General features: G+C 40.2%; 1 protein-coding gene across 10 annotated transcripts in view; it reads left to right on the top strand.

Annotated features, from left to right (window-relative positions):
- RUFY3 (RUN and FYVE domain containing 3) overlaps positions 1–26,215 on the top strand; it is a 56,934-nt gene that overhangs the window by 2,072 nt on the left and 28,647 nt on the right. For 3 of the 10 annotated variants that reach the window (XM_074823389.1, XM_074823388.1, XM_074823395.1), the window contains one exon: positions 20,246–20,299. The exons of 1 other annotated variant lie outside the window; for it this stretch is intronic. In XM_074823389.1, coding sequence (XP_074679490.1) covers positions 20,246–20,299 — 54 coding nt within the window. Of the gene's footprint in view, positions 1–5,836; positions 6,703–20,245; positions 20,300–26,215 lie in introns of those variants that run through there. 6 more of the 10 variants (XM_074823392.1, XM_074823391.1, XM_074823393.1 and 3 more) reach the window with 6 other exon arrangements.

Genomic DNA, 26,215 nt, shown 5'->3' with positions numbered 1-26,215 from the left:
CTGCCTGCAAATCATTTTTTTTCATCATCCTTTGGTTTTTTTGTTGTGTTTTTTTTTTTTTTTTTTTGCAGTTCTCATGTCTGTAAAAGCAGCTTTCACTTGTTCATTGCCGAGCAGCAGGAGCAGGGGATTCTGCTGCAAAGTCTTGTTCACTTACTGCTTTGGGCTTGTCGTTGAAGCAGTGGATAGAACTTCACTCTGGAGCAGAAACGATGTTGTGTGCTTAAATGCTGAACTTAATCCTGGCTATCTGTAGAGTATGTGGCCTTGCAGGTGTCATCACTTCTTGCATCTCCCTCTCAATGACAGTTACTCTGTGCAGCATTGAGGTGCAGTGGTGTTAATCATGGTCCAGGTTATAAAGATTGTCATGTCTGTGTTGGTGTTGCTGGGGAGACCCATCAGTAGCCTGTGGGGCTCCGTTTCCTCAAGTAGCATGAATTCAGGTTGCCATAGCACATAACAGCTCAGCATGGACAATTCTTGATCTGCTTGTCCTTGTTCCGCAGTAGTACCTCAAGTGATTGTTCATGTCTGCTTCCCTTGATTCTTTGCTGCCCGAGTTATTTTTAGAGTTAAGATAAACTGAGAAATGTGAAGAAGGCTATTTTTGCATCTTGTGTGTGTATTTAAAAAAAAAGTGCTATACTCTATGAATACAAAACCCTCTCTGTGTAGTTGTAAACTGAAAGAACCAATTTAAGTGAGGGGTGTTTCCTGCTGGATCACAAGTTCCTCCCTTCAGTGCCTGAAGGCTGTCATTTCCATGAGTAGTAACAAAAATAACGAAAATAATTACTCTGTATTGACATTTACATGTTACAGTGGAGGTAGTGACCAATATACTGGAAAGTCAATATTTGAGAATATTTTTGAAGTTTATTTAAACTTTTTTTTTCTTCCTGTTATGACACAATCATTAAACCATTCTCTCTCTTGAGGTCTCTCCACAGGATTGAAGGGTACTCTACAGCTGTTTAATTTTATATTTGAAAATCTGGAAAAATACATTTGGTGTTTGTGAACTGATGACAGCCTTCATAGCTCTGTGTTAGGGTTTTCCTGGAGACTGGTGACTTGATGGGATTCTGCATGTGACTGTTGCTTCCACCTGTAGAAGTCACCCCAAGGGTTATTCGCAGCCAGGTGGAGGCACGACGCTTGTGTTACCAGGGCAGTGGTGTAAGCTGGTGACCTGAAGCCCAGCGATGAATGTAAATGAAGAATATGTGGTAACAAAGAAATCATAAGAATGTGTCTCTTTTACAACTTTATTTTCTCTACAGATTTTGTCTCGGGCATATTTTTCCCCCTCCAACTAATCCTTCTCCATCTTATCCAAGTTTTCTTATTTACAAGGCAACAGAGATGAGATGATTCCAAAGATCAGGTGAAGGCAAAAGCTGCTAAGGGAGGGAGACTGCAAAAGCTTTTCATGCCAGCAGCACCTGCTTTTGTGATACAGATGGTTCTAGGCAGACAGAAGGAACAACAAGATTTACTTAAACATGCTGAGCTGCAGTAAAACCTTAGAATACTTTTTAAATACAGTAAAAGCAAGTTGATTATGCTGTCTTTAACAAAAAACAAAACACAAAAAAACCCCCCAAAGAAACAAAAAACCTCCAAAACCATTCCTTGCTCCCACTGAAAGCCTACCAGGTATCATGATACTTCAAGTAGACTTTTCCTTCCCTTTTTTTAATTGTACCCTCAATTGTGGGAGTTACTTGAATCCTTAAATAACATCTCTGTATTTCACAGTAGGTAGACAAAAAACCAGTTTGTCACTTTCTCCAGGAATTAAGCAATTGTGCCGCTGTTTTTCGGGTTAAACTTTCTTTTGCCCACTCATGTTTTTAGCATGCAGGGTTCGAAGTGCCACTGTTATCTGAGGGGAATGTACGTATCTGTGCTGGCAGAAGAGTCAGAGTTTGCAATGTAAATGTTTTGTTACTAATTTAATCTTTTCAAATTACATTCCCCCTAAGAGATTGCCTGGAGAGAGGCTATTGGAGGAGTGTGAGCATGTGTTTTGTGGAATAGCCACTCCGTTGGCTCTTGAACCAGGCGTAGCCCTGATGCTGTTTTTCTAGTTGTCGCGACTGGTACAGCTACTGAGAGGACTAAGGGGTAGTTGGACAGCATGTTGATGTGGAGTTGACGCCAAAGTGAAAGAAAGAGAGGGCGCAAGAGCAAAAGGCACGTTCATAGGTTTGCTAGTAAGAGTTTTTCACCTGTCGAGCAAAAGCATGGGCAGAAAATAGGAAGATCAGATTGTGTCACTTAGCAGCATGGGAGCTGCCTTACTGGACCAGACTGTCAGGCTGCTTAATCTGATAAAGCAGCCACAAACAGGTTATAGGCTTTACAGAAACTTGCAGGAACCTGCTCATGATTCATACTTGTCTTAGACTGCAATATAAAGGCTTGTGTTTCTTCGTAATTTTTATCCTGTTTGCATGGAGTTACCTCTGGTATTGCAGTCTCTCTCAGACATCCTGAGCAGCTGTTTTAGAACTCAGCGGTGCAACTGAGCTGTTACTTGGACAGTTTCCTTCAGCAGTGGTTCCCATTTGTAGAGTATTGGTGGCTTTTTTTTTTTTTTTAATGCTTCTGTGTTCTCCTGTGATTTTTAAATAACCAGAAGCAGCGCAGTCATCTGAAGCAATAATCTCATCTGCCAACTTTGCCGTTTTGCTGTACGGCTACTTTGCAAGCTCTACACAGTGATCAGGGAAAGTTTTCTCCTAGTGATTGAAACTCGGCTTGCTCGCAGGCCTGGCTTGCTGGCACTGGAAGTAAAAGTACATCCAAAGGTGCCCCCTAGAGTCGAAAAGGTTGTTTGGGAATTTGTTCGGGTTTTGTTGCTTAGATTGTTCTAATTTCTTAAGCGTTTGAAGCTAAAAATACTTTCCAGTGCAGCTAAGTTTGCAAATACTAAGGGCTGATGGAGTGCTTTGCTTTCAGGTTGTTAGTCTTAACATTCCAACATAGTCAATTTCTAATTCTTTCATCTTAAAACTCTTTTTTCAGGAATCTGCCTTGTTTTGTAATCTCGCCAAAGCCTCTATCCACTTTTGCCAAAGTGTGGCTAATATGAGGGTTTTGTAAGACGGGTCAAGGCTGTCTGACTGGTTTCAGATTGAGAAAGTGGTTCTTCGTTAATAACCTCCTCTTCATTTACACCTTGGGTTTTTTTTGTCTATTGACATTGAACCCTGATGGAGCTTTATTAGTTGACCTTGAGTTGCATGGTAGTTTTATCAAAGCCTTTATGAAAATACCAATATTTGATAGCTTTCTTTTGTTTCTTTATAAGATGCTTTGTTGCTTTATAATTTTGAGGCACAGGATAGGGATAGGGGAAGGTTGGTTTTGTGTTTTCCAGGTGGCGATAAAAGGCTCGCAGGTCAGTAAGTAATAGGATAATTCCTGTTTGGGGTTTTTTGGGTTTGTTTTGATTTTTTGTTTTCCTTCTCTGAATAGAGCTTTTATGTTCCCATAGTACATTTAGACATTACCTGCTTTTGTTATGGTTTTGCTACTTGCCTTAGCTTACCCTGAAAGCTGTATTGGGAGGGCAGGTTCTCTGTTTTTATACTGTTGGTGTAAATTCAGCCATGTACTGGAACCTGGAGATTACAGCCTCCTCTGGACAGTTGAAGAGTTCTTATGACTTCAAATACTCATATCAAAACTCTGCAAGAAAAAAACAAATCAGCTTGAAAAAGAAATTCTGTCATTGTTTTAAAAAAAATAAATACTACTCATCAGAGTTTCTAAGCATATGTACACTTTGTATCATTTTTGTTTCTTAGATGAGTAAAAGGTACTGTTTTACAGAGGTGAAGTAGCTCAGTTTCTTTTAAGGGGGTAATTGTTTGAAATCTGTTAGGTGCCATATTGTGTCCAAAGCCTTGTTTTGGGCAACACATACTAGTAAACTGAAATTAATCAAGGCTGGGAAACATTTTTCAAATACTTAAAAAATCCCTATCGAGTATTTGCAGCAGGAACATGGCATAAAGGAGCCTGAAATACAACTGAACTGGAAGGGGCAGACTGGCTTCTTTTATTTCTTCATGTTAAGAAGCAGCAAATGGCGTAAAAGAAAACCAATTGAAGTTGAACAGTTACTTAATTTTTTAACAGACTTCCACTGTGATCCTGGTATGTGGGTCACTTGCCAGTGCTGAATTCAGTTGGAGACCGGTGTTGTGAAACGGGAACTGCTGGATTACACCTAATGCTGTTTATATTCCTAATTGTTTCAAAACAAAAAAAATTAAACTGTCTGATAATTAGATATGTGGGATAATAGCTTGCACAATAGCTTCTAGTACTTTGTTGATTCTAAAGGGTTTATTTTGGTTATTTGCTGTTCGTTTAGACCCTTTCAAAAGGTTAGCAAGAGTGAACTGTTCTGCTGAAGCTGTTTGTATATGGTGATTTTCACTGATTTTAAGACTGGTGGAATGTGAATACTAAAACTAGAGGTTGTCATTGATGAAAGGATGTATAAATATCATATGAGTTAAAATGCTGTCAGCACGCTTTATAAACCCCATTCTCTCTTAGGGAGAAGGAACAATAGTAACTGTTGTTGTTCGTGAAATAATTCTCCTTTGCATCACTGTAATAATATGCTGCATGGCTCTTTGTTTGTTTTAGTCTAATGGGGGGAAAGAGTTGCTGAGTCAAAATGTTATGCACCAAGCAGGAAGTTTGCACCGAAAGCAACTGCTTCCTCTTGCCTGTTAGGAATAACAGCTCTTAACCCTTTTTTCCAGTTTTATGAGGTTTTTATGTAATATACTTTTTTTTTTTTCAAAAGGCTATATGCATTGGCATGCTGACTTCTGTATCAAGTGATGCGTTTTTGTATTTCACATCCCTAAGAAATAGATACACATCCTTTTGAGTATTTCTTTAAGGAAGAAGAAAGATGGAGAATAACGAAGGTCCCATGCATTAATCATTCATATGTTGCTATCAATATACTGTTCTGGAGAACAGTCAGCTTTCTCCGAATTTACATGGCGAGGGACTAGGCATCCATTTCAGATGGGTGCTACGCATCTGCTCTCCACAAATATACTGGAGCCACACAGGAATAAAGAACAACAAGCTAATTTATTGTTGCCTGGTACCGTAGCTGAAGCGGGTGGTGCTACTGTGTCCCATGCCCTGGTTAAATAGTGACCTCGGGAATAAGAAGGGCGTCTGTTGGCCTGGGACCTCTTGTTCCTTAGAGGTGGGGCTGTGTGGGTTGGGGACACAGAGGAGATACATCTGGCTGGGAAGGGACAGGGCAACGCAGTGCTGTCATCTTATTCTTGAGAGATTGAAAGCCTTTCTCTGCCTGCTGAGAGGTAATACTTCATCATCGGCCTCACCTGAGCAGTACCAATTTTCAGATGAGGTTTTTAAAGTGTAAGATTCGGTCATGTAGCTATATGTATTTGTGGTGTTCTCCCTCATTGTTCTTTCATATGCATGTGCCTGCCTAAAAGAGCTTAATCCTTGATCACAGACGTGCTTAGAGCCAGATTTTTTTTTCCTCATTGTTTCCCCAAGAGGATAAATCCATCCTAACATTTTTTTTGTATGTGGGAAGTTTTAGCTACAAGGTACCCTTTGAGAAGGTTGCACAGCGAATAAAACATAAACTGTGACTTGCACACCTACTCTGAAAACAAAGGTACTTATTTAATTCCTGTAGCGACATCCAGGCATGTGAAAGGAATACAAATGGGGCTTTGTATTCCTCGCGCTGCTAGACTGCGCTCCTTTGTAGTATGGGGGCGACCGATGAGAAATCTGCGTGGTGCGTTATGCTTGCTCACAAATTGACTAGTATAGCCTGATGAGAAGGTGCTGTGGATGACGAGAGCCTAATTGCTGTCCCTGCATCAGCAGCATCGAGGAAGCATCCTGGGAATTGCTTGCCCTACGCTCGGAGCGGCTGATCACATGAGCCTGAATTTTCAGTTCAGTTCATTAGTCAGCCATTTTGGTCAACACCCTGCTTACTGCGCACAACCAATCCTATCAGCACTCGCTGTCCTGGCTTATCTGGGAAGAAAGGGACCAGCAGTTTGATTTCAGCAAACCTGGATATCTGTCTCTACAGTCTTCCTTTGTTTTTGCTTGGGTAATCATCAGGGGAAGCCATTCTTTTTCCTTCTTCTGCTTTTTTTTCCTTTTTATATTTTTTTTACCTTTTTTTTTCCCTCCTGTCTTTTGATGCAGAAGCCAGGTTTTCTGTGGTTGTTTAGGATCAATAGCCTCTAGCATAGCTGAAGACGACGACAGTTGGTGGAAAGGAGGGAGGAAGAGACAAGGGTGAAGGAGCAGCGTTTTTACCTTGCTTTATATATGAAAAGGCCAGAGCAGTCTCTGCGATCCTGAGCATATCTGTTCTTTAATAGCAAGGTATTTCTTATTTTCTTCTTCAGCAAGCTTTTCTTTCTAGTTCTTATTTTTTTCCCCCCCGTTGTTGTTGTACCAGCTGAGTCATCATGTCTGCTCTGACGCCTCAAAGCGACATGCCAACCCCCACCACAGACAAGATCACTCAGGCTGCCATGGAGACCATCTATCTTTGCAAATTCCGAGTGTCGATGGATGGAGAATGGCTCTGCTTGCGTGAGCTGGATGACATCTCGCTGACACCCGACCCAGAGCCTACCCATGAAGGTACGGTCCGGTTCCCTGCCTCGGGATCCCTGCAGCCATCCCATTGTTACAGCCGCTGCAGGAGTTGGGAGGGGGTGTCTCCAGGACGAGATGATCTTGTACTGCCTGGAGAACCGGGACACCCTTTGACATACTAGAAAGCCAAACTGGTGCTTCAGATTGCCCTTAGAATTTGTTGCGACTTTTGTAATCCACCCCTTTAAGAGAGACAGATTTGTGCTTAATTGTTATTATTTTTATTCCAAACCTGGAAAGATCAGGTTTGTGTGTATCAGGAAGGAAGGTAACCATGATGTGTGCTCAGCAATACATTTATCATGATTTTACTCTTAAAACAGGGCTTATAGCTCTGTTAGTTAGCTGTCAGCTTTTACAAACGGAGCATACTGGCAAAACACAGACGTGTGTCTGCATATGGTCAGTGGGTAGTTTTTGGAAAGCCCCAAGTGATTACGCAGTTATGCCTATTGTCGAGTGATAACACCATCACAAGTCTTCCAGCTCACTTCTGTTGAGTGTGCTGATGTTTATAATGCTTTGGAAGCCTGAAAAGTGGAGGTGTAATACATCTGGCTTTCTTCTTGAAAAAGGATTTGTGATCTGAGTTGATGGTGAAAACAGTTTAATACCAGGTCATGTAAGATGAGGATAGAAAGCTCTGTGAGTACAAAAACACAAAAGGACATCCACGATTTGCTCTACCGGTAAAGAAAGTGGGGAAGGAGATAGGATGAATTTCTGCAGGAATTTTGCACAGTAGCCAGTGCTCCCATGGTCACCAACATTGCCAGGTTCCGAATGCCCCTTGCTGGGTGCTGAGCATCTTTCAGTCTTACAGTGACAGGGCTCCATCTTTTCACGCCTGACCTTTTTACAGTGACTGCTGAAGTGCGACTCCACCAAGTAGTCTCGCTTGACCCGTTTGATGCTGGCTTGTCAAGTCAGTAATGCCTTGCTATATTGTTGTCTTGCTGGATGAGGCAACTTAAATTGTGGTGAGGATTTGAGCTTTAAAATTAATTCTCAGGCGATAATTTAATTTCCATTTGACAGCAGCTTTCAGTGGTAGCAGCCCTTGGGTTTGGATTTGCTTGCCAAATACTTAGTCCCACAGTGGGATACTAGACAGGTTTCAAAAGCAGAGACTAATGCTCCCTCTGAAGCATGCCCCAGGGTTTCAAGAGGTGCTGTAGGCTCAGGAAAGCAGAACCAGAGTAGCGAGTACAGGGTGAGCCAAGGGTGCAGTAATTCAGCTGACTTCCAATTCCCACGTCCTTGTATATGGCACAGGCTTATTCAGACCTTGCTTGGTCTTACTCGTATGTTTTTGGACTCTGGGTTTTGGGTTTTTTTACAGGACGTTCTAGTGTAGGTGGATTGATTATTATATATTCTCTCTCTCTCTTTCTCTCACAAATAGTAACTACTCTTGACTTGGCATGTTGTAGTTGGTAAATGACCTCCCAAGCAATGTAGGACTCTTCTCATAGCATATAGCCTGGAACACCTTTCAGTTGCACTGTGAGTCAGTTCTTTAGTCCTTATTTTTGTATGTGTCTCCTCTCTGTTAGCCTTCTTGCTCTGAGCAAACTCATGGGGAAGGTAGGCTTGGATGACTCCTGTGTCTGTAATAGAGCTTTTCTGGGTTGCCTTTCTGAAATATGGTGAATATATGTCTTTACAGGGTACAGACTGCACTCTTGCCTGCCTATGTAAACAATTCAAACACTAATACTAGACAGAACCTTCCCCAAAACTAGAGAAATAATTGATTTTAAAGCTGTAATTACAGCCACTCTCTTGCAAGTACTAGAAAGGGTTAGAGAAAAGTATTTTCTCATTTCATTGCCATATTATTTAATTCATATGTCAAAAATGAGTAAAGAAGAGGGAACTGTATTGTAATGACCTTTATGGAGATGTTTATACATTCATAAATTAAGGTTGCTTGTTGAGAGGCAGAAAGACTGGCAGTTTTGGGAGGGTGGTTTGGACCCCAGTCATATTTTTAGCAGAGATATAAGGTCAGGAAAAAGTGTTCATAATAGAAAAGCTGACACAGCTTTATCCCTAGTGTTGGAACTGGTGGTACTGCATCAGCGCTGCTGCTGTGTCCTCGGTGTGTGCACGGGTTGAGGGGACAGGATGATGGGGCTTGCAGACACCAAGTGCTTGTCTGAGAGGAAAAGCAGGAGACCTAGGAGCTGAGGCTGGCGTGTCTTGCAGTGTCTCCATAAAACTCATGTAGAAAGGTAGGGATTATGAAGAAGAAGGAAAAAAAAAAAGGCTCTAGAGTTCTGCCAAAGGCATAACAAAAGGTTGCATTTTTTTCCTTACACAAATCAAGACATGTAAAAAATAATATATTGCAGTAGCAAATCTAGCAGCTTGCTGAAATAATATATTGCAGTAGCAAATCTAGCAGCTTGCTGAAATAATATATTGCAGTAGCAAATCTAGCAGCTTGCTGAAATAAGGATTTGAAGCCTCGAGTTGCTGTCCTTCAGCTCTTGCTGCTTTCCAGGAGTTTTTTGCCTCTGGCTTCTCTTCACTCTGTGATCTGCTATGCCCCCAGCCTGCAAGCAGCCATCCTACCGCCGCCTTCCTCCTCACCATGCACCATCGTGCTGAGGATGAACAGAAACTGTGCTCTGGGCCTTGCATCGTAGGTGTCTGCACCCCTCCTCGCATCCCAGGACTGCCAGCCAGCCCAGGGGGTCATAGCGAGAAGAGGAAGAGAGCAGTTCTGGGCAGCAAGGAAGTGAGAAGAGAAAGGGTCAAGAACGGAACAGCATGCAGGATGGGAAAGGTTTAAAACGCAATGGGAAAGCAAGAGTTTAGTCTCAAGAAGTTTGACTGCTATACAGTTCTGCTGCGCTGTTCTTGTGTAACACCTTATGATGATCACTCAGTTGTTAAATTATATGGGAGTCTAGTGGTCCCTAGCTTCTCCTTCTCTTCTGGGTCCCCAGCTTTTTCAGCTGAGTTATCTTACAGGCCTTACACCTTCAAGGTTTTCTTCATACAATTGGCTATGGTGTGAGTTTCCGCTTTGCTGTTTTCAAAGATTTTTTTTTTTTCTTGTAGCTATTCCAAAGGTAGGGCAAAAAAAGTAAAATACCTGAGAAAACTGAATTGCGCTAAACAAGGAACTGCAGTACGTTGGTTTTTTTTCCCTTTCCAATGGAAGTAGTTTGTTAATAATGATTAGTCTTATTATTTCTCTTTTGTTGGTGTTTTTTTTTTTTTTAAAGCAGATGACTGAGGAACGACAGTTTAAACGTACAGGAGACGGCTAAAGTAAGGGGTTCTTATCTGCTTTGGTTGGATATCCCTCACTGGATCACTGTGTTTTAATTCCAGTGAGAGGGAGGCATCAGAAGAAGAGTTTTAATGGTGTCAGGTCTTAGAATTGGGATGTTGGGGGAGCTAGAGGCAGATTGCTGTACTTTGCTTTCTGATTGTGCTCCAAGGGCTCCCCAAGCAGAGAGGCGGAAACTACAGCTGGTGCTTATTATTTCTGAGGCCAGACCTGCTGTCAGCCCTTTCCTAGGGAGTCTGTTTGCCGTAGCCTTCCCTGGAATAATCCCACTTGAGGCCAATTTTGTGATAGGAGCTGGAGGGACAGGGAGGGAGCTAGTAATATAAGAACACAGTGGTAATCACAGTCTTAACTCACTGACGTTTAAAAACAATAGGCATCCTTCTGTGGCGGTGATGTTTTCTAGTAAAACCAAGCCTAATTCTGTTGCTACTTAAGCCAAAAGCAATATACTTTGGGAAACAGATTCTGATCTGAGATGAAACAGTGTAAATCTGGAGTAATTTCATTCCTGCCACAGAGTTGGAGTTTCTGAGTGTACTCTGAGCAAAACTGAAAAATTTTGTTCTATTTAAAAGTAGCATGCCAGGGAAGGGTAAGTGTATTAGTATAGTTACTGAGTTTCTTGCAACTGTGTGTATTCAGTATAACACGTAACATGGATGAACAATTTAACAATAAAAGCAATTTCCTTTTTCAACTGTCTGGAACAGTTCTGTGTGTATGAAAATAAGCTGATTTTGCTATATACTGTAAATCTGCTTGGCTTAGAAAAAGAATATTATCTTTTTAAAGTTATTATAAGAATATTATCTTTTTAAAAGAATATTATCTTTTTAAAAAATATTATCTTTTTTTTTAAACAAACAGTGGTTCTTAATTAGGTAATCAGAACTTTGCTGTGCGGGCATCACAAAATGAAATGTGACACTAGTGGCTATTAAGCTCTTGTTTGTTTGCAATATGTATAATGACCATTGAGGCATCTTTAGGGACTGAGGTGTGAAAAACATGTTGATCGTGTTTCTGTTGCACATTCAAGAGTGCATGTGTAGATGGGATTGAACATCAATGTCAGCTTTTGGGAGAAGTTATGAAATGCAAAATGGCCTTGCACAGTTTTATGGGATGTTAAATTTCTACTTTGAATAATCATGAGGAGCTTCATGTAAGAGCAATGGAAATGTTAATCCTCATGGGATCAGCTTGTAATTGAGAACAGAAGGAATACGCGTGATAACTGCATGATCTGAATTTACTTGTAACTGTCAAGAATTACAGAATCTTTTTTTTTTTTTTTTAAATCCTGTTCTATTTGCACTAAAATGGGGAATTGGAGTGGCATGTTTATAACATGTGAAGATGAAATTATATTTTCCATAGTATAATTTTTGTTAGCTAAGGTCAGATTTTTTTTGCCTTCTTTTTTGACTAGTAATCTCAAAGTTTTAGTTTCAGATGCATGCTTGTGTAAAATGCCTGGAGTAGAAGTTGTACAGCTCTTCAGAAAAAGCAAATTCTCTTCTCAATGCTCAAATACCTCTTGCTCATTAATCTACTGCACTGTTTATTGAATCATCCTTCAGATTCTACTTTTTTCCTACATTTTCTGTTCAAGTATTTTTCCATATTTCTTTGCATACTTCAAAATGATTTAAGGAAGCAGCATGACCTTCTTAGTTACATTTTTGTTTTGCAAATTGGCAGCCACCTTGGCACTTAAGTTTGCATGTAGGGGACAAGAATCTCCTTATTTTTGGTGGGGGAGCTACAGAGCAATTCAGTTATGAGGGAACAGTGTGACACGAGGGCTTGCCTGCTGTGCTGTGCTACTGGGGGGACTGCTGTCCTGGTATAAAGCCATATTGGTCTGCAGAGAACACAGCACACTGAGGAAGAAACCCTGGTAACTGATATTTTGGTTTAGGTTTTCTCTAGTAGTGTGGAATAGGAAAAGCAAGCTGTTGGGAGAGGTGAAATTGCTCCATGGATTGTGGCTTTCCTGTTAGAAACTAAATCTGCTGTAAACACGGTACTGAGAGGAGCAGGGACCTTTCATGTGTTGACAGAAACTGCGTGAGATTACTCTCTTATTGGAGAATTATCTCTTAAAATATGTGTGGTGGCAGAAACCCCTAAACAGGTCAAAAGTTTGAAGGAGCTGGAGACCATATTTAATAGAACAAATGTGAAATCCATAATATGCAAGATAAATGAATTGCAGTGCGTTAATGATGATAAATCTTTTGAATAGCAGTTAGGTCATGTAATTCAGACAGCACGTACTGAAAAGTAACGTAATAAAGATGGCCATCTCCCCTGGGACAGAGGAGATATCCAGCTTACTGTATTTACATTGAATCCCATCATGAGCCATGAAGAAAGGGAAATGACCAAGAGAAGATGGACACTTGACCCTGAAGTAAAGGTGAGGGAAGATTAAGTTTTAAAAAGCTCCTCAGGACGATTAGTGCAATGTGCCAGCCCTCCAGTTGATCTGAAGCAATTCAGAGAAAAGGAGAGTGAGCAAGTGCCCTGTAAGGCTAGGGTGAGACCTTCATCAGGGCTAATCTGATTTGGTTTATGTTTTAAATATTAAACTTATGTAAATATTTTCAAAGCTGTAATTAAGAAATTACAGTTGAGAGTTATTTTCTTTGCTCTTCTGAGCTTGTTCAGTCAAAATGAAGTCAGATCTGGGAAATATGGCACGGGTTTATTTCCTCCAGAGATAATGAATCAAAAGTGTTGCAGAGAAACCTCTTAGGTGTCAACTGAGATGGGAAGTGAAAGATGGAGGGGGAAAAAAAAGTTGTTTTTTTTTTTTAAATTTTCTTTGTGCAAACTGTCAAGGGCCAAAAACAAATGAGCAATTTCCTATAGAAGTTACTCATGTATTTCCCTCTGGAAAGAGGCTGGTTGTGGAGAAACATTCCATGTAACTCCACACAGTTGCAACACACAGAAATGCCAGATGGTAATCGTGTGGTGAGAGGGATGAAATTTAGGGTGGGGTTACACCATTAATGTATGTGATGTATTTACTTATCCCATACATTTAATGCGGAGGGGGCTTGGAATTCCGAAGTCCTCTGTACTGTTTTTTTTCCCATCTTTTTTAATCTCCTCCCCATTTGTTGCTAATTTGTGATTGCTATTTCTTTTGGCACTGTGCAAGCTTTAACTTACATCAGAATGTCCATGGAATAGGAAAAATGGTCATGTCAGTCTGTGACCTTGATGCTGCCACATGAGGAGTAGCATGTGTTAAAACAAGAGAGATGACAGCGGCCTTGGAAAAAAAACCCCATCTCCTAACAGTTTTACACTAAAAATATTGCAAGTCAATTGTCATGATGTATAATGAAAGCACAAGCTGTTGGTGCTGTAATGTGAGGTAAACCAGTTCTGGGCAGCTGGATGTTGGTAACAGAACAAAGAAGGTAGGTGCGGGGTAGCAGTGCGGGGTTTGAGTTGATGTGTGCGGGGTGGTCAGAGGAAATGGATAAAATGAACTATTATCTGCAGGGAGAAGATAGCAGCAAGGTCAGAGGTGTCAGCGCTACACAGCTGTAGGTGGGAGGAGAGCAGGGGCTCCCCGAGGCGGCGGCAGCAGCAGCCCCAAAGCACGCTGTTCTCCTTGCTGTGCTCCTGCTCTGGAAGCACAGCTGGCACCTGCGGCCAGGCACGTGTCGGTGCAGCACTACTTGCACGGGAGAATGTGTGTGATAAGCGTTCTTGGTATCCATTACTCCAGCCTTCCTGTTTTGAAAACAGCTTTCCCAGGCAGAAGTTGCAGGGTGAAATGAATGGACTTATTTTTTCTTCTTTCTGCAAGGCTCTCTCTCTATACCTATGTATATTTAGAGATGGGATTTTTATGTAGTGGGTTTTAAAAAATGTTTTTTCTTAAGGTATTGTGTAAGCTCTGAATAGATTGTTCTGACATTCTAGGCTGCAGGCTGTCTGGTCGCTTCCTCAAGTTTTGGATTGCGAGGTGTTGGAACATGATGCTGAAATGCTCTTTGCTGGTCCCTTTGTCAACACTTAATGATCCACCTGATTTGCAAATCTAATCTGAAAAAATTCATTACGTACCTAATGATATTAACAGCATCTACTTAATTTTCTTTCTTGGCTGCTTAAATTATTTCTTATTAAACATATTATTTAGCATTACTAAAGCAACAAATATGAGGTAATGCAATTTAAATAAATATAATAATGTGACTATAGGTTTCCGTTTCATGATAAAAGTAATATTTGTCCATACAATGAATGAGACTGTGCTAGACTTAATGGAAAAAAAACAAATCACGTGAATGCAATTTGTCATGCATATTCAGTATTTCTCAGTAAGCTCCTCCAACTTTCCCTTATGCTGTGGGATGCTTTGGCCCAAAAAAGAACAGCAAGTGGTTAGAGCAGCAGATTAAAGGTTAAAATCAGACAAATAATCCTATAATTAACTTTCTGAAGAGCACATGTCAACATTTCTTCCATTAGCATCCCTCTCTAGAACATGGACAGTATTTTTTTCTCCTTTAGGGCATAATGAGCATAACTGACAGGGAAACTATCAGTTATGGTTATACTGATGGTTGCTGTAGAATTTCACTTATAGTTAAACTTTAGAGTTCTTTGAGTGAGTGTGAGAAATGCTGCTGTAACCCCTGGCATTCTGACTCAGGCATGGTAACGAGGCACGGTGGAGTGGTCTTGTTTTTCCTTTCTGGAGGAAAAAAAGAGTTTCTGGAGTGCTTTGAATATTAGGATTTAAATAAAAGCAAGATGTTGAGTAAAAAAAAAGGGGCATCAGGAGAAAGCTGCCCTTGTTGCTTGGCATTTTTGTTTGCAGGTTGGTTTGATTCACTTCACTTTATCATTCTCCACTTTTGTAGGTCTTATTTTAACTGTGTCAGTTGTTTTTTCTTCTTTCCTCAGAACTTTCTTCAATCATGGCAAAGCACCATGCAGGACCAGAGGAGATTTAACACAAGCACGTTGACTGAATAGTTGTCTATCCTGGTATTGGCATTCAGCTGCTGATGTGTTTAGTATTTACCTCGACTGCTGTAATGGGCAAGCTTGAAAAATAACCCCTTTCCTTATTGGTAAACAGAACACGGGGACCCTGGTCTTGTTGCAGTTTTGTTAGTTTATAACTCTTGAATAGATTTGTGCCAAGCCTTTCATAGCAGCCAAAGCAGCATAACTGACATTTCACCATTGCTGAGTGCTTTCTATATCAGCCTCAGTTTTCACTTCCCAAAATTGGTGCTGGGGGGGGGGGGGTGGTGGTGGTGATGGTGTGTGTTTGGTTATTTTCCTGACTTCTCAGCTTCTCCTTGTGCATTTGCTAAGAACTTCTGTACTGAAAAAAATAAATCAACCCGAAACCAAAAATCAGCCAAAACCAACCAGATCCTGACCTATTTAGTCTGTCTTTGGAGGAATATGATTCTTATATTGTGCTAGGAAACTATAAAAAGGATGTGTGGATTCATTGCTTTGTTCTGAGTGTCTTTCTTTACATGTGAAAAAATGCCATCCGTATATAAGAAGTTCGGAGTGTTCTGTCCACCTAATTGCGCTCACAAGGTATTTACTAATAAAAGTAAAGGGGACGTGGACAGAAAATTGATGGCCTAGGGAGCTCTGTGTGTTGGGGAACTTGCAGTTCTGCTGCCAGGCTTACTGCAAATCGTGGGAGTCTGCTTGTAGGTGGTATCCCAGTATAGGCTAAGATGCTGTGTTTGAGGTGATAATGTTCATAGCACATTATTTCTTAATGAATGCATTCTGTATCAGCAGTTTGAAGGGCATATTTAGGGGTTTGTGCAGCTCCGGGCTATGGGAACAGCTCAGCAATTATTAAAGGGCACATTTTCAGTGCTTGTTTAGATTTATTTAAAATATCACAAGGATACTTCTGCATATTCTGCTTGCTGGTTTCTGCTCAGGAGACACCTGTTCAAAAAACCCATAACATGAATCAGATGCTGTTTTTATCCCTGTCCTGCCCACAGTGCGAGAAGCCACAATCTTGACTTTTCCTTTTGCACGGGGCTCATTTTCTCAGCACTGTATAGTGGTGTGGCAACTCACTGCTTAGCAGTGTTGCCTTTGGACTTGAACTTTTTCACAACCATGTTGGGGGCTGCCAGGAGGTGTAGGAGCGTTGTATTGTAGCGTCCAGCTGGATGGGAGTTGGAGAGGTACAGTGGTACTTGGGAATATTCATAAAGGTTTCTACTCCCATAAAGGCTCCAACTCCCAACCCTATTTTAGGCTAATAACTTCAATCTTTTTTTTTTTTAAAAAAAAAAAAAAAGCACTCTTTAACAGCACTACTTTCTCCCAGGGTATATTTTTAAAAGCGTTTATTTGCATGGGAAAGTGTATCCGCTGGCAATATCCCTTATTCCTGCACGAGTTGTTCCAAATTTCAATGTAACTGTTAGGTATTGCATATGTGTGTGAGAAATACTAAATGAGAAATTAAGATTTGAGCAAATTCAGGAAGGTAAAGTTAGGAGGGAAAGTTTTTGTTTGTTTTCTTACTGTATGTAATCATTCACTATTCATTAATCACCACCTCTTTGTAAGCATTCTTAAAGTCGTAACACGGAGAAGGTGCATTATATACACATTAGTATATATAATTATACATATACATTAGTATCCTTGCTCATTAAGATAGTTTTGTTGTGGATATCTTTTTTTGTTAGCAAGGATAAAATGTCTTTGTAAGCTTTATTTGACATTGGATTTAAAAGTCTTTGTGGTTGCTAGTAAGAGTGTCTAAACTTGCACTGCACCAGGGCAGCTGAAGTCACTCTGCTCGGGCTGTAAGGGGTTTCTTGCCCCAGTGCTGAACTGGGTAAATCAGCCCAGACTGCATCCTGTGCTGCTGCTGGCCTGTCTCTGATAGTCACACCAGTTGAGAGCACTGCTGCTGTGTCAGCGAAGCAGAGAGTAACTGAAAAACTTTATTGTTAAAATAACAGGTGGGATTTTAGTGATTAATATAGAAGTGATAATAAGTACTCCAGTTCCATTGTAAAGAACTTGCTTGTGTATTTATTCCAATGGGATATTCAATTCCATAATACTAATCTTCCTGGGAATCTAGTTGGAATGAGGTAATCGGTTTATGAAGACTTAAAAGTCTCGGTCGTCCTGTTTTCTAAATGTGGTACACATCAGTTGCAGACTTTAATAGTTTTCCATAATAATCAAAAGTATTAAGTTTGGTTTAGACATACCATGATAAGGAAACTATCAAGTTGCAGGTCTTTGTGATTTATTTATTTATTTGTTTATTTATTTATTTTTGTGTGTGTATGTTAAGGGTTTTTTCCCCACTGTTCGGTGGGAATTCCAGACAAGTGAGGAAAACTGTACAATGTAAAAGAAATTAAATGTATGCAAGCCACAGTTAGAGGCACGAAGAAATGAATGAAAATATGAAAGTGCAAATTAAATATGTGCTTTTGCCTCTAAATCTGTACAAATCCTATAGTGCATTTGTGCCAACATAAATTCATGCAATTCTTGCAACCATTTCTTGCTAGAAAGAGGATAGGATTACTGACTGTAGGGATATAATAGAAGAAAATATCTGCGACTCCTCTGGACATTGGTTTGTAAGCTTTACATTAATCATTTGCTAAGGGTTAAAAAAAATAAATGCCTTAATCCTTTACTGTGAAGTAGGTTGCAATTGTCTAGGTAGAGCCAGCAGGTTTCCTGCAGCTTTCTGTGAAACGTAGCCCAGGTGTTGCGTGTGTGGGGGGGGTGGGGTGTGCTAGACTGCTTGGACTGTGCTGACCTAATATGGTTAAGTGATTTCCTATGTTGATTTAAAAAAAAAAAATTAAAAAATTGAAGTGATGAGAAAGCAAAGCCTGTTCTTCTGTGTATAAGCCTCACTACCTGTTGTAACAGCAGGTCCAGTAATAGTAGGTTGGAGGTTTTGGGTGGTTTTTGGATATGGAGCTGAGCAAGGAAAGAGACTTAGAGGAGTAGAGAGCTTAAATAATTGGAGGCTACATGGTGCATGTAGAAAGGAGTTTGAAGTGACAAAATCAAAGTGAGAAAGATCAAGTGAAGCCTGGGAATTTTCTCTGTTCCCATTACCAAGCTAATCGTAAATCTTTTTTTGGTTATGAGATGTTCTTCACTGTTTACACTTTAGATTAAGGAAAAACCCCAAACCCTCAGTATTAGATAAAAGACCATTCTGTGATGACATCTGGCTTCAATCTCAGTGTGCAGGTAGGGCTTCTGGGATGGTCAGAATCTGGTTCTGATCTTCGTGTGTGATGGAAACTGCTATTAAATAAATAACTGCATGTGCCCCTAGGTGCTCCTCTGATTCATTTTCAGAAATGCTAGAAATACAGCTAGAAAATACTAGCCATATTAGCATGTTTATGTAGTGTTGTTATGCAAAGCATTTTCTACAAATACTGAATTTCTCAATCATGCTAATATCTGCATTTTAAGTCCTAAAAAAAGAAGAGGGAAAGGGTTGAAAGTACCCCATGAGTCACAAAGTCTGATTTGTAGCGCTCCAAGGTAAGAGTGCAGTAGGGTACAGGAAAGTCTCAGAGATGTGTCAGTCCACCACTACACTGTGAGCTACAAAGTCTCCTGAACCTACAGAAAGCTGTTAACACCTGCAATAAGAGACCAAAAGCCCTAAGTGTAGCATATGGGGGAAACTGGTGGCGGGGGGAGCATCACCAGTGCTTTGTTCTTCCAATAGCAGGGATTTTTTCAAGTGAAACTCCCTGTTGCTTCTAGCAAGCAGAGGTAGGTGAACCTGACTGTGCTCATTGTTCCCCCCCCCTCTCTTCACCCCTGACAAGGAGAGGAGAAATCCCTGCTGAATTGAAGGCAGTTAATCACTTCAACCTGGGTACATAGGCAGCACCCAAGGAGTGGTGATTTTCTGCTGTTCGCAGTATTGCAGTAATGCTCAGCCGTAGGGGAAGAAGTGAACTGGTTTATGAAGAAAACTGACCACTAAAAATCAGCTATGTGAATAAAACAGTTTCAAAGGATGAGAAGACTGCTGGTCAGTGGTATTTCATCATAGGCAGCTTTTGGGGATCAGTTGAATGGTTAGTTGTACTGATATTTTTTATTTTTTTTTTTTTCTCTTTAAATGCAGTGACTGTGAATATGCTGTTTGCTAGCCAATGCTGGCTCCTACAGCAGGAGGAGGCTGGCGATAGCTTTTCGTGGGAGGGAGGAGGTCCTAGTAGTGTGTGTACTTTGCTCAGGACTTTGGCACAGTTGGCCTGTAAAGGGGAATAGAACCTTTCTTGTGCTTTGGACGTTCAACCGATTGCAAATTAGTGCTGGGGAGACCGGGCATGTAAGTAGGGAGCTGAATATCCTGCGGGGTTCAGACCTGCTGGGGCTTCGTCTGGCTTTGTTTTCTGGGTTTGAAACCAGGGAATTAGTGGGCATGCTGAAACAAGTTTTCCTTGTCCTGCCTGCTCCTCTCCCAGGATACCTACCTCCTCCCCATGCCTGTCAGCCATCTGCAGGCTCCTGCCAAGGAGATAGAGGTGTTTGCTTGGTCGAGGCCTTAGTGAATCATCATTAGAATGACAGCATAAAACCTGTGACCTGCGTCCAGGCTCAGCTGAATCACCTCTGCAAGATTTTTCATTTGGAGTGACGGTCGTAACAGAGTTAAAGCTCTGTTTAACCTTATTTAAAATGTCCTCAGTATGTCCTTTTCCTGAAATGTGCTTGCTTTTCATGTGTGGCTCTATTTCCCTGTTGGGGGGTTCCTTCTGGGGCTGGGTAGGAGGAAAGTGAAGCAAATGCTGACGTTGCATAAATATCAAAAGTTGAGTGCTTTGATCTTACAAACAAAATAATGCTTTTCTTGCTTTTCTTTTTAGGATGTGCCTTACAAAAATGTTGCTTGTCTTAATGCAAAAAGAAACAAAGCTTCTAAAGCTTTACTGAAGCCTACCTTAATTTGACTCTCAAGGAAAAAAATGCTTTGCTGTATTGCTTTGTGCAGACTAATAAACCCTTTTGACTTGCAAATCTCTTGCCACTATGAATTGTTTTGTATTATGCAAATCTCCCTTTCAGTTATCCTTTTCTTATACCTTGATTTTGAATCTTTCCTTTAGATCATGGCTTGCATGACATTTTCTTTCTTTTCCTTTCTTTTTGCTGTTTGCAAAGACTCTTGGGAGGATTTGACAGATGTGGTGGAGCAATTGCGTGATGATACTGAAGGTGCGTGCCACACCAACATCTTTCAGCTATTATTTTCGCTAATGATTGGCTTTTGCCTTACTATTTTGAGCCTGAGTGCAAAATACAGTTTTCCTTTCCAGTGCTAATAGCTGTGGCTTTCTGAACGTGTTTGTCTGGTTGAACCAGGTTGGCAGCCAGAACATGCTGTACTAGTTGCACTCTGTGCGGATGTTTGGTTTCTGTTAGCGTGTTAAAGAAAATGTCTTTGATCACTCAAGTGTATGTATTGCTCTTGCAATTGTATTAATTTACATTTAAAATGGATATCGTGAAAGCTTTTCTTCTAAATTTTGTCAGCCCCTCCATGGGTTCCATGTGATCAGTTTTGGTTTCTAAATTCTTACTGATCTCTGTTTTGAAAATATGTGCATACGATGTTGATTAAAAAAATGTTTCAAAAATTTTGGAGTATTTTGGCTTCAAGTGGAGGTAGAAAAAGTGAATCAGCAAGGGGCTAGTTTACTTAAATGCTGAGGCAATTAGTTTTCTGAGCCTGACATAAACACAACTTGAAAGGTTGCAGCAATATATGGAAACTAAACTAAAAAAATAATTTCAGAAATCACTGCAAAGTTTCAGATTTTCTGAAGTATTTCTATTTATCAACTTGAGACTTTGCAAAACTGACTCTAAAGCTTGTATTGCAAATTTTGATAAAAAGTTGTGAAGTACTACACGAGAATTTATAGTGCTTCTTACTTCATTCTTAGAAATGGTGCAAGTGTGAAATAATTGAATCCCCAATTCAGCATGCACTCAAGTGAATTGGTAATTTGATGACTAAATACAACTGTTCCTGCTTGGGATGAACGTGTTTGCAGCACAAAAGGCTAATATACCTTTTGGAGACAAGGAAATAAGAAAGGAATTTGCCTTTTGTGGCTGAGAAGTTTAAGTGCTCATTGTTAGGAAGAATATAGATTTCAATGTAGAAGGATGGTTAAGGGGTATTTATCTATACAGACCAAAATCTTTTAAAATGGCAATCTCAAATTAGAAGCTAAAGCTAGGGTTCTTGACACCTAGAAGATTTATGAGCGTAAATCGTGTTATTCTCATACTGATAATTCCAAAGGAGTAAGGTCAGCAGATGCATTTTGGCTTTTTTTTGCCAATTTATGCATCGAGAGTTTTCAAAGGCATTGTGAATTGCAGATCCCATGGTGGCTGCTTTCTTACCAGTGTTTTATTCCAGTTTGGTCCAATTCTCCCTGGTAGGATGTTAACCAAAAGCTGCATTTGTTTCTTTATAGCACAGATAAGCAATTTAAACATGAAACTTGGTAAAGCAAAATGGTAAAATTAAGTGAAGGATGTTTATGTTATGGACTCAGGGTTATAAATAGAGGGTAAAGTACAAGCAACGCCATCTGTCTTAAAATATGTAGTTGTGATTATTACTAGAATAATAACTGATAGTTAAGGATGGCAAAGTAATGCAGCTAGGTTTGGGACTCACTTAGGAAAAGACTTCCAGAGCGAATAGTTTGAAGCATGTTTCTGGCAGAAGAAAAAAGCAAAGTCAGCCATGACATAGCAAAATATATTTTTATTTATATTTGGAAACCCAGATAGTATAAATCTTTGTAAAGAGGGGGTGTTGTGCACAAAAATTAGTTTCGCTGCATTAACTACACTGATCTCTTGATGGTCATCTTTCATGGATGGTGCCTTTCTTAACTGTTGTGCTTGGTTACATGCCTGGGCTTCTGCCTGGTGGCCTCGTAAACATGGCAGGCTTCTCGCCAGCCGTGGGAGATGTTCTTTCTCCTCACAACAGTTAATTCTGCTTCCCCAGCAGCTCTGGCCGAGGGCATATCCAAGGCAATCTTTAAGGAAAAAAAAGGGTTTGAGATTTTTTTTTTTCTGTAAAACATACAGATTTTTTGCATTTATTTTGTGGGGGTGGGATACACTTGAAATGCATGTCTTGTCTGTTTGCGCTTGTATCTTTGTTTCCCATGACCACCACCCTGTTCTGTTTTTTTTTGAAACTCTTACATGCCTGGTGTCTGCAGGGAAACTGTCCTCCTTGGTGATCGATCAGAGACTGATGGATGCTTGACGTGGAGTGTGCTTTCCCCCTCAAAAGTCAACATGAAGGATGTAATAGCAAGAACAAACAAAGCACCCTTTTAAACTCTGTGAAAATGTTTCTTCTCTTAGGAAATGCAGTTTCATTTTTGTAAGGTGGCATTAGTCCAGCTGCTTTCTGGTTTATCCACAGTCCTTCAGAGTAGACAGATTGAATATTGAATACAGAAGCAAAAATTTAGTAGATTAAAATGTGTTTCTGTAGAAACAGACATGCTTCTGCTTTTCACTTGTGAATAGTCATGTCCTTTTTATTTTCATCGCTGCTTACCTTTAAAAGAGTATTGGCATGCCATGCAAGACGTGTATCGCCCTTGAGATGGTAGTCAGGGGCTTGCTGGAAGGCACATGAGGCATTTGAATGTAAGGGAATGTCAGGAAACAGAAGCAGCTTGAAAAATACAGAATGATGTGGAACTCCAGTTTAAATGATGAAAGTCCTTAATTTATCTAGGGATGTGCTTTCCACATTTATTTGAAATTATGAAATCATGAACACATGTATAATCTAAGCTGCTGGAACTAATGTCTTTCCTAATGTGGATTTGCTTAACAAACTCTACGCACTGTAGATAGCTGGCTGGTTTGTTTTGAAAGAAGTGTTTCACCATTAACGTATCTTAGTTAATCTGAATACAGTATGAGCTGTTTGCCAGATGCCATTCTCTTCCATACACAGAGGCAGCCTTTCTAAATTTCAGATTGCTTAAAGTTTGTATTCTTGATCTAAGATGGATTCAGGACATTGAGAACTTTGCTGAAATACTAATTAGTTGGCACTACTTTGAGCAGATTTGTCCACATCTATAGTGTTTCATGACTCCCTGCATTTGTCGAAGTTCTACCTTTATTTTAGTTTTTTCTTAATTCTTTTGGGGTTATTCAGTATGAGGAGTGATAAAATTTATTGTCACCAGGTGAGATGTAATTAGACCACAGTTGCAGCTTAACCCGTTGAGGTCCAGTATTGCATTGACTTTTTCCTTGAATTTTAGGTTCCTAGGTACATATTTTACCTTTTAAACAAATTACAGGGTTCCTGAGATTCTTGGATGCTTTTGAAAACGTCTTCATGGAAGCTTCTCAGGAACCGTTTGCTTTTCATGCTGTTAGTGTATGAATGATTGTGGCTCTTCAGAAACCTGGGAGTTCAGTATTTTAAGGGAACGGTCAGATGAGCTGATTATTCTACCCTGTCATTCTAGTGGGATGCAAGTCCAGTTTAATTTAGACCACTTATATCCCATGTGGAAGGTTACTGGTTAGAAAACACATCTAATCTGTAGAAGCTAATATATTTAGATAGCAACATCTCTTGAGAATTTAAGATTACTTCAGTTGAAGTCCAAACCGCATTGAAAGGCAAAGTTTAAGGGCCAAAATTTTATTTTTTAAGGTTTATGACACGGCATGTATAATAAAACACAGGTAGAATTTTTGCAGTTAGAGGCAGGAAGAAAAAGCTCCAAGAAGATACTGACTCAAACTGAGAATCTCAGTTGCACATCAGGGTCACACTTGTCAAAGCAGAACATGTCTGGGTTGACTAAAAGCCAGCCAGATAGTCTTACTGTACAAAAGTCATTTTTGCTTGCTTACCCTGCTTTTTTAGACTCAATTTTAAAGGTGTATGTGTTGCAGCACATATAACAATGGTATAAATTACTTAGGATGTAATTTTTGGAATAATCGTTGGGATTTTATCCACTTTCATATTTGCAAGATGAGAATCTTAGCTAGGCTGCATATACAGAGCGCCATGGTTCACAACAGACTAGTGAAGCAGAAACCTTTAATTAGTTAATGTGATGAAAACTTTTTTCAGTTTTTTAGACTGTGATTGCATATTCTAGTCTTAAATGAAAGCACAGCCCTGCTTTTTCTTTTTTCCCTAAGTAATTTCACCAGCTCAATTGTTCATTAGGTCTTAAGTGTTGAAAGAGTCTAGTTGTCTTGAACATGTTTCAGACACCCCTCTGTTGTTCTTATTTGCTTGTGTTTGTTTTTTTTTTTTTTTAATTAGGGTCATATTGACCCCAGTTGACAGACAGCAGTCACAGCCCTTTCAGACTCATGGAAAACCATGCGCCTTGCCTGAAAAAGCATACCCTTGACTTCAGTATAGGTCTGTGTGAGGCAGCAGCTCTCAGTAATCTTCAGAAGTGTGTATGGCTTCATGTGAGTATGTAATGGACAAGGACCCTAAGTCCAAGCAGTGTCCTTGGACTCTACCATAATTCAGATTAGCTAATAACCATAGTCACAGTAACATTTTCGATGCAGTTGTCTTGTATGGTTTCTTTAATTTTGCAGTAGCAATTGATTTGCCACCTAAGCAGAGTTCCTTTGGACACCTGCATGGCTACCGACGGCCTCAACGAGCTGTCTGGGCCATGGGTGCAGGACTGCTCTGTACTGTGGCAGTGCTTTGCTGCTTGGGGCAAGCTGCTGTGGAGCCTTGGCCACTGAGGAAACACCTTGATTAGAGAGAAGGGGAGGTCTCTGTATCTTCATGTATCTTTCTGTTCCCCTCCATAGGGAGGAAGAAAAAGAAGCTGTGATTATTAACAAGGTTTTGGTCAAGTCTTGAAACTTTTAGATATGTTCAGGAGGCAAACACTAAGCTTTGCTAAAGGGTCTGATCTCACCACTGAGACCAGTATGCAGTGTGTGTATACATCAGAGTTTTTCTTCCAAGCCTGGCCAAGCAAATAATCATATTCAATCCAGACTTCACAATGTATTTAAATTAAAAAAAAAAAAAAGTATTTGTTTCTTTTGCCACATCACGATACTCTTTTGAGGATACGTATAAAAATTGCCTCGGATAATTCTAACATACTAGTGATTTCTGCTGGTTTATCTGTCTTGGTTAGAAGCATGGATGTACAGTGGATGGAGGGGTGCTACCAGAGTATTGAGGGAGTGGGTTGGTGGTTTTTTACTGGATAACCTTGTTCTGAGCGGATTTTGAATCATGGTACCAGAGCACAGTTTTGTGACAGTAGTTGTCTGCAATAGAAGCAAACGCTGTAGTTATGGTCATATACTCTTAAAGGGCAACTGTGATGGATGCTGTCATAGGTAGTGTTCATTAGTTTTATGCAGAAGTACACAGAAGAAAATATGCGGAACTTTTTTAAATTGCATGTACAAAAATTAGTTTTTGCAATCGTGTGTAATACTGCGTCTGACTTTTTTTTCCTGAGTCTGCATTCCTAGTAATGGTGACTGTTAGCTACGCTGCAAATCATAAAATGGATTGCAAATCATAGAATAGGTAATCTGCTCAATGTACATGCTAAATCATCATCTTAAAATAGTAGTTCTTCAAAGGCAATAAAAGTCACCCACTAAATAAAATCTTTCTACAGTGCAGTGCTGCTATGAGAATTGCATTCCTAAATGAGTACTTTGAAGTTTTCTAAACTATGAAAATAAATGGTGAATGCCTAATCTCAGCCTTTTTATAAGATGTGACCCAAGAGAATCAGGGCTTGAAGAGTGTACAGTTAGTAAAACAAAACTCTCTGGGGGTTTTTGATCATTTTGTCCCTCAGCAGTAGAAGATTGGGTGGAGACGCAGGAACAACTGGACTTGTTTGCCACTTCTCTGAACAAGAAGACGTTTGTCCATGACAGCAGATGTGGCCTGGAGCGCAGCTAGGCTTGTGGCTGTCAACTGATGGCAACTCCAGCTGGCATTGCTTAGTGCTGTCTGTACCCTCCCCCTCTCCATCAGACACCTTCCCTCCTTGAGCTGCTCAGTGCGTACCTGCCAGGATGGGTCCAGTGAAATTT

This window comes from Strix aluco, chromosome 4 (genome assembly GCF_031877795.1).
Source record: "Strix aluco isolate bStrAlu1 chromosome 4, bStrAlu1.hap1, whole genome shotgun sequence".
In the NCBI taxonomy this organism is placed as follows: domain Eukaryota; kingdom Metazoa; phylum Chordata; class Aves; order Strigiformes; family Strigidae; genus Strix; species Strix aluco.
This window is presented reverse-complemented; position numbering and strand designations above follow the sequence as displayed.